Here is a 7,719-nt window from a genome sequence, read left to right as displayed (position 1 = left end):
TTGGAGCTTATGAAAGAGAAAACTGTCGAGTCTTTTCAGCATCAAGTGTGAATGGAACCTGACAGCTTTTTATACTTCGGCTAAGAGTATTTATTGTGCAGTCATAGTGTTCCTAATGAATCCATTGTTAACAGGGTTCAGAGGAAAGGTTATGAAAGATTAGAACTGAGAAAAGATTTGCGGCTGTGTGAGCTCAGCTGCCTGTGAACTTCTTATGATACGTAATATCCTTAAGACACTCCTTTGTTCTCTGTGCCGAGTTTATGAAATTCTTTATTGGTTGTTTCATCCCTGCGAAGCCCCACTGTTACATATGGAAGTTATGAAAACTATCGAGCGGATACATTCTCAGGCACGTTCTAGAAGTGTTGTCGCATTTAGTTCTTGCTGACCAAGACAAGTTTTGATCACCACTGACCAGCGTGTTTTCGAGATATTTTGGCTAGCTTTTCGTCAAGACCTTCGTTCCGTTTCATTAAAGGTTGCTAAAAACCACAGATTGTGAAGTGAAATCTAATTAGGCTTTGGGCTGTTGATACGAATATTTATTGACACAACCAGGGAGGGATATTACACATTATTAGCCAGAATGCATGCTGCTTTACATTATGTCAACACGACTACAAAAGTTAATTAGCACGGCGTTAATGACCACACAAAACAAGACCAACACTCTTTTTTGTGTGCCATTTGTCCCTGGGCAAAATTAATTAAACTTTCAAGCGGCTACATCCATCAAAAAAGAATTCTGCCTGATGTATTGAGTTGCTTTTATTTGTTTTTACCATGCGAGCTCGACACTTTGTACACTTTTAATTTGTGTACTCACGTCCTGGATTAATCGACGAAGCTTTATTTTATATTACTTTTGCCTAAAAAACGAGCAAATTGTTTTTCACCATTTAACCCAGCTTTATTAATCCGAAAACATAGATTCTTTGTCCCTATATAAATAAAACATAACGAATATGGTTTTAGAGTTACAATTTTATTTAAAGAACTTTACACATTTTACCATTTATCTACACTTGTATGTGGCCATGCATTTTCACAATGTTTATTATTTTTCTTGTTCAAGCATTAGTAATATATTCTACGTACAATACTAAATTTGTTTAAATTAGAAATCAGAATATCTAGGTATGATTCCTCTTTTCTTTCCAAATATAAATTCTCAAGAACGATTGCAATTTTTTTCATTTTTTCCTCCTCTAGTTCGTACCCTTGTCTCCGTAACTGATGCGTTGCAAATCTACTTTCAGTTTATCTTTGCAAAGCTGTATGATTCCGAGCTAAACTAAAACATTTTCAAATGAATTTTCATTCTTTCAAAATTTAACACATGTTATTCCAAGGCCACTTAGACGAAATAATCCTTTCGTTCAGCAATGGCTTTGCTACTTCCATTTCGACATCCAAAGCTAAATAAACTACACTAATTAGCCACCGTGGAGGATTCATTTATATTGTAGTGTTCAAATGACCCTTTTGGGGTGTCTGCCTGGGGGAACTTTCAATTTTCCATTAGAGGCTTCAAAGTTATCACGGGTACAGGACTCGTCTATCCCTCGTCCAGGCCCAGACAAAAACCTTCTAATTTTGTCATTTTTTGAAGCTAATCACATGCGAATCCCTCGCTTTCCATTAACATACCTGAGAAAGAATAGTATAAAAAAATAAATGTAAGGAAATTACGACTACATCAATCAACACTAGCCATTAAATCGCTTAGAGCAACTATTACAATTAAAAAGCGAGTTAAAAATAGAAAAAAGAGAAATCTAGAAGAATTCATTTCTTACTCCAATGTTTCAGATTTCCTGATCAGATTTAATGGGTATCATTGATAGAAGGTTACGATTTAGCAGAAATTTTGCCCGACAAGTTGTCATGCTTTCCATTCGAAGACTACTGTTTGAGTTACTTCTTCGAAACCTTTTTGTTAAAGCCTAAGACCATACACATGAGTATAAAAATTTTTTTTTCAATATTTTGATACTTTTAGACTAAATATTCGCCAGAATGGCGGACTCAAACTTGTATTTAAATGAGAAATGAGAAAATATTTTTTTTGTAGGGCTACAAGGCTAAAGAGGTACGATAATTGACTTCAGTCTAAGAATTAATTTAAAAACTTTTCCTTTTCCTCTGCGCAGAACCGCAAAAGCCAAATTCGACTTATTCAACAAATTTTTAAATTAAAACATTTACTACAAAGAGGTCCGCGCAATAAACAGGAAATCATTATACTTTGCTCATTTTACAAAGAAAATTTTAATTTAATTTTGTGTTGGGAACCAAAAGGTGCGTTATCTTAGAAGAAAGAAGTTTTTCATAAATAAGGAACTCAATTTTCACTTTGTGGTTTCATCATTTTATAATAAGAGATAAGCGCTGGGTATAAGGATAAAAACTTCATCTAACAGGGCGGCGTTCTTATGAGCTAGGATAATTTACTTCTTTCACTTTCATTTTACTCAATTACACTATAGTAAATTTTAGTTTTTTTAATCAGCTTCATTGACTGTTTTCTTCTCTATGGTTCCGTTTCGAATCATTAATTGTGCTTTTTCCAATTAGGAATAAAAACACTATTCACGTACTTTGTAAGCCGCTTTTGTCGACATGCAGTCAAGCTAAAATGAAGCTTCATAACTAAGATAGAGCAAATTGGGATTCTTCTTTTCATTAATAGAAATAAAAAAAAATCCCCTCTCAGTTATACCAGTCACACCACCATATGTAAAACAAAGCTTTTAAAGTTGAAACGTCAAGATTTGCTTGACAGTCGATTGAACTGCGAAAAATCATGAGTGATCAGTTTTCTTAAAATTATTTATGACGCGAGTTGGAGTCCAATTTCGGTTAAAAGCAGCCCGCGAAAAGGATCTTAAAATGTCCATTAATTATTTCCTGTGGCCATAAAGTGCAAGGAAGGTTTTCTGAGAGCAGGGGCATAGAATTACTTAAGCCCATTTAGATGTGAAATGAAATCGATGTAGTTTTCTTCGCGCAATTCCGGCCATTGTTCGCGATGTTTTAACAGTTGTATTAATCAACGCTTTTTGTTGAATATTTTGCCATATCTTATCGGCAAGGCAGCAGAACCAATTTAAAGTCTTAATTAATTCGTATTAAAAAGTGTCCTCCTTTGTCTTATCGCTCGGCCTCAGGGTGAAACAGAGATCATAATCTGAGCGCTGTATTCACGGATGCAAATTGCTCTTCCGAAAATGACGAGTAAATTGTCTTCTCCGTATCCTTTTCCCAGTCGGGGAAGGAACTCGATATATGAGCGGAGAAGAAAATAAATCTCCACGCACAAGTGCGGTCGGCGTAATGTTTATATTGCTCGAATATCCGTGTACTCGGGGCTGATTAGCACGGTAAAAAGCAATACGACAATACAGTGGAAAATTAAAAACGTGTTTCCTTTCACGAAAATAGCCAAATGAAATGTCAAAAATTGATGACTTAATATTAGCTTAGGCAAAAGGTCGCAGATATTAAAACCAAATAAGTGTTATCCAAGGAATGAAATTTATTGAAGTCTTATTTTGACAGACGTTTGGGGGCTCAAAGAGGTTACCTCACCGTTTGTTTTGGTGCGTGGAGTTGTTGTTTTAGTAGTCTCGGGTCGTCATTCTCACAGAACAGCCTCCCGTTGACAACGTGAAACCGGTCACCGGCCACTAGTGGGTTATGACAAGTTGTGCAATTAAAGCAGTCGATGTGGTAAACTTTTCCCAAAACCTTCATTACAAACTCGGTGGCGGGAATCAACTTAGCGCACACGGCGCATGCTCCGCTTGAGCCATACAACCTGAAAAGCAATAAGGGCAAATGCCAAATGAGATCGCAGCGCGGATCTGATAACTCAGGATTTAATATGTTCTAAGTAATTAGAGATAAAAGCGTATAAAGCCAATATTTGGAATAGCGATAAATTGTTCTTCACGGGGCTATTCAGTTTGTCGCCTTTAATACAGTAGACATGTTAACTTTCCGAGCATGGTATATTAAAAATCTTGTTTATTAAAATGAAAAAATACACGTCAAATGAAATAGGCTGCCTTTTGTGCGCCCATTTCGGAGGGTCTCAGCAAATTTGCCACGGCGTTGCGAATTAGGGAAACAAACGCAATAAATCGCCTTTCGAAGGTGAAATATTACCACGCTAATGAGTTTTGGGGTTAGCTGCAGCTACTAATACCGGGTATTCTCTCTGGCCTTTATAATCTACGTTATTAATTGCACTTTCATAATGGACGAAATATTACATTGGCTAAAATGTATGCAAAATCCCACCGGTGACACAGGGAAGAAATAATGGAGAGAAAAAAATATATATAATAGAAGATAAAGGCCACTTAAGAAAGAATTTCAAAACACGAGGGAAAGTGTATAGCGCATGAAAAACTGAGACAAATAGACGGCGGCTTTCGACGCGGAAAGCAGCGACATAAATATTGCTGGGCTTCAAAGCAGTCGTTTCATACACAACTTCTCCACGGCAAATTTAAAGGAACAAAATAGATCATTACATGATGAGGTTGTCACACACAAAATAAAAAAATACCCCTTAAACAAACTTAACCCGCGTCGCTGAAGCAATAACATTACAAAATCTATTTGAAACGAGAATGAATAAAAGAAATAATTCGCTTACTTTACGTAGTCGTTTTTACACAAGATCATTCCGCCTTTGGCATAACAAGACGATCCCACATCTCCCAAACTCACGTTGCAGCACGAACATTTCAGGCAGTTAACATGCCAGTACTGATCCAAGGCGAGCAAAAGAAATCGATCCAAAATTTTTTCTCCGCATCCCCCACAACTTCTTATTCCACCCTGAAGGCAACGATCTGAAACGAAGAATATAAACACGATGTTATTGACACGAAGAAAAATTTTGACCAGCGCCGTATTTCACACTCGCTTTCCTGCACTCTAGTCGTACTCTACACGAGGATACAATTTTAATTTGCGTTTTCGAAAGCTCGCTTGCGCGTTGTCGGAGCAATGAACACGTTCTAATTCAACCGCGCATAAAATATTTGAACTCACTGTTGTTTGGGTTCGTGTTGTCCATTTTACTCGGCGACGGAAATTTCGGCAGAGCCGTCCCTTAGTGTGGTTGCGTTGTTAGCCTTTGTGACACTGAGTCCGAATTAGCCAGGGGTCGTTGTTTGTTAAAACAACTCGGGTAACAGTGTACGTTATTCAAAACATTCATCATCTGACAGGGAATTAAGCCTAATCAATTCAACATCAAATCAGCTCCAAACCCTAAATGACCAAGACACAATTAGTTGTCATCATCTGAGAGATGTTGCCATTACGAGCACGGCACAAGCGCTCCTGATTGGTCACTGGCTTTAATAAGACAGCAGTTAAGTCATTTCTACACCCCGTGTATCGCTTGCAGTAATTACCAACACGATACGGTTTAGTTTTCGAAGTTTAATTAAGTCACGTGATTGGTTGTAATTATAGCTCTTGTGGTTTTTTTTGCGGGGAAGCACTTGTTATTCAGAACGTGGCGAGAAAGTAATGAATTTTTCTCTTGTTTGTTGCGCTCCCTGCTGGCAAAATTCCGTCAAAAAATAGGAGTAGATATTACCATGCTTCATTCGCGCAACATATTAGCAGCCTAGATCGGATGTCGCTAAAGCAATACTCAAATACATTTTTCCATTCTTCTCCAGGAAAGCAATTTATTTAAGTCCCGAATCACTTGAAAGGGTCATTTGTTACGAATACAATTGCATGTAAACGGAATGCAATTAACAAACTGACAAGGAATACCCTGCCGAACATCTGTCTAAAGGCAAATTAAACAACTTCGGCTCGGCCAATCACAAGCAAATACGAAGCACTCCAACGAATTGTGGCGACGTTGACCAATATAGCCCGAAGGAATCATGGTGCTATTCATTTACCACTAATATGATGCGCTGCCTAATTATTAAAGCAATTGAAGTGTTTGCTCGCTCTGAAGAACCCATTATTGCGTTTTTGTAGTAAATTAAATAGAAGTGTCTTACGCATGCGTCTGACGGTACTAAAAGGAAATTAGATTAAGGATTGTCGTGCGAAGACCCCTGCAATCTTGCTCTGGGAAATAACACAGACAAGATCGATTTCTTCAAGCTCGTACGCCACACCAGGCTCTTGCCACATGTTCTTGTGGCCGATAAGATTATGGCAAATTGGCTTGTGATGGTTTATTGCAATAAAGCGCGCTCACAGTGGGGGACAGAATGGAGATGTATCTCTCATAGAAAGCCGAAAACATCAGGGTTCCATCCGAGTTATTAAATTTTTGGGCCGCGTTGGTATACACAGCTAGACGTTTCTAGCCCGTCTTTATTACTAGCCTTTTTCTTATGTGTACCTATTTCAAATGGATGGGCCAACCACGTTTATTAAAAGTTCCGTTTTGGTTCCACCCGGTTTGCCGGGTGTCATTTATCTGTCAAATTTCTCGACTTTCACGCCAACACGAGCTTATCGTTCGTGTTTCTGATCTGTTATCTCATTTATTTCTTCCTTCCTTCTCTCATTTTCGACACAATTAGCTCCGGCACGTTCCCACGAGTTCTTGTGCGTAATTTATCATGTGAAATGAATGTGACTGAGGAGAGACAATATACTCTTCGTTAATAAAGAGTTTAGCTCTAGTTTCCTTGTTGTGTGGGCCACTTAGCCTATACAACCGACTGCCTTTTAGCCGGTCTTCATTATCTTTGAGAGTTAAGCACTTTCTTAATTAAAAAACGTGACTATAAAAGAAGACCTCGCCAAATTAAGACATGAACGAGCCCCTTTTGACAACTGTAAAAACAAAAACATTCCAGATTAACATAGCATGGTTTCATTACGTGGTGTCCACGATTGGCAAAAAACTCCATAATCTTAAAATTCCTGTGGGCTTAAAACTAAAACCTTTCTACATCTCTGAGTGAGTTTGTCCAACCCGGTAGTAACAAATGGATGTTCATCGATAATCCTCTATCTATGAGACGACGAAGGTCGTCCGTTCATTAGTAAATTGATGACTCGGTGTTTCTTCACGGTCCCAATGATTTCACCTCTCGCTACTATTGCCGTAAGTCCATAGCTCGACCTCAGGCCATGAATGTTTTTCACAAGGGGTCTTATAGGCTGTGATAGAAGCATAATCGATCGAATTTTCGTTTTTAAATTAACACAACGGGTGTCGTGAAGTTCCCACTGCGTCGAAATTTTAATTGAATTCTTGTATAAACAATGAAATCCGTGGCACGTGCCTAAGACATCACCGGTGATGCTAATCCTAGGGCTCAATTGGAACATGCGCGTTTGTGTACACGAACGGCCATTAACAGTACATCTTGAGGCGATTTGGCTTCGAGTCTAGTTCGCTCCCCAAAAATTTCCCCCTGGCAAACTCTCACGTCAATCTTGGCTTGCTAACGCAAAGTGCAAGCTTTTGGAAGTAGTATTTACATAAATAATTAAGTCTTTAGAAAGTGTAAATACCGTCTTTATTGCTCGAGAACACAGAGGAAACTAATTGTGCGTTGAACGCTTGTGATTGGTGCAAATTTGAAGTTTCAGTAATTACTAGTTAATAGGTGTTCTGAGTATGAAGGCTGTGGTGTGGCTGAGGTATAATGGACTCTTATTGTTTCTTTAGCCATTAGAGAAATTTAATCGCACACTGTATCCTTG

The 7,719-nt window shown here is 38.2% G+C and overlaps 1 protein-coding gene across 5 annotated transcripts in view; it reads right to left on the bottom strand.

The window, feature by feature from the left end:
* Nucleotides 1–969: 969 nt before the first annotated feature.
* LOC131772913 (LIM domain transcription factor LMO4) overlaps nt 970–7,719 on the bottom strand; it is a 31,716-nt gene continuing 24,966 nt past the window's right edge. For 4 of the 5 annotated variants that reach the window (XM_059088874.2, XM_066164699.1, XM_059088876.2 and 1 more), the window contains 3 exons: nt 4,670–4,868; nt 3,595–3,823; nt 970–1,653 (listed from right to left, as the gene is read on the bottom strand). In XM_059088874.2, coding sequence (XP_058944857.1) covers nt 1,645–1,653; nt 3,595–3,823; nt 4,670–4,868 — 437 coding nt within the window. In that variant the 3' untranslated portion in view covers nt 970–1,644. Of the gene's footprint in view, nt 1,654–3,594; nt 3,824–4,669; nt 4,869–5,070; nt 5,400–7,719 lie in introns of those variants that run through there. The other variant, XM_059088873.2, reaches the window with a different exon arrangement.

The sequence above is a fragment of the Pocillopora verrucosa genome, chromosome 4 (genome assembly GCF_036669915.1).
Source record: "Pocillopora verrucosa isolate sample1 chromosome 4, ASM3666991v2, whole genome shotgun sequence".
Taxonomy (NCBI): domain Eukaryota; kingdom Metazoa; phylum Cnidaria; class Anthozoa; order Scleractinia; family Pocilloporidae; genus Pocillopora; species Pocillopora verrucosa.
This window is presented reverse-complemented; position numbering and strand designations above follow the sequence as displayed.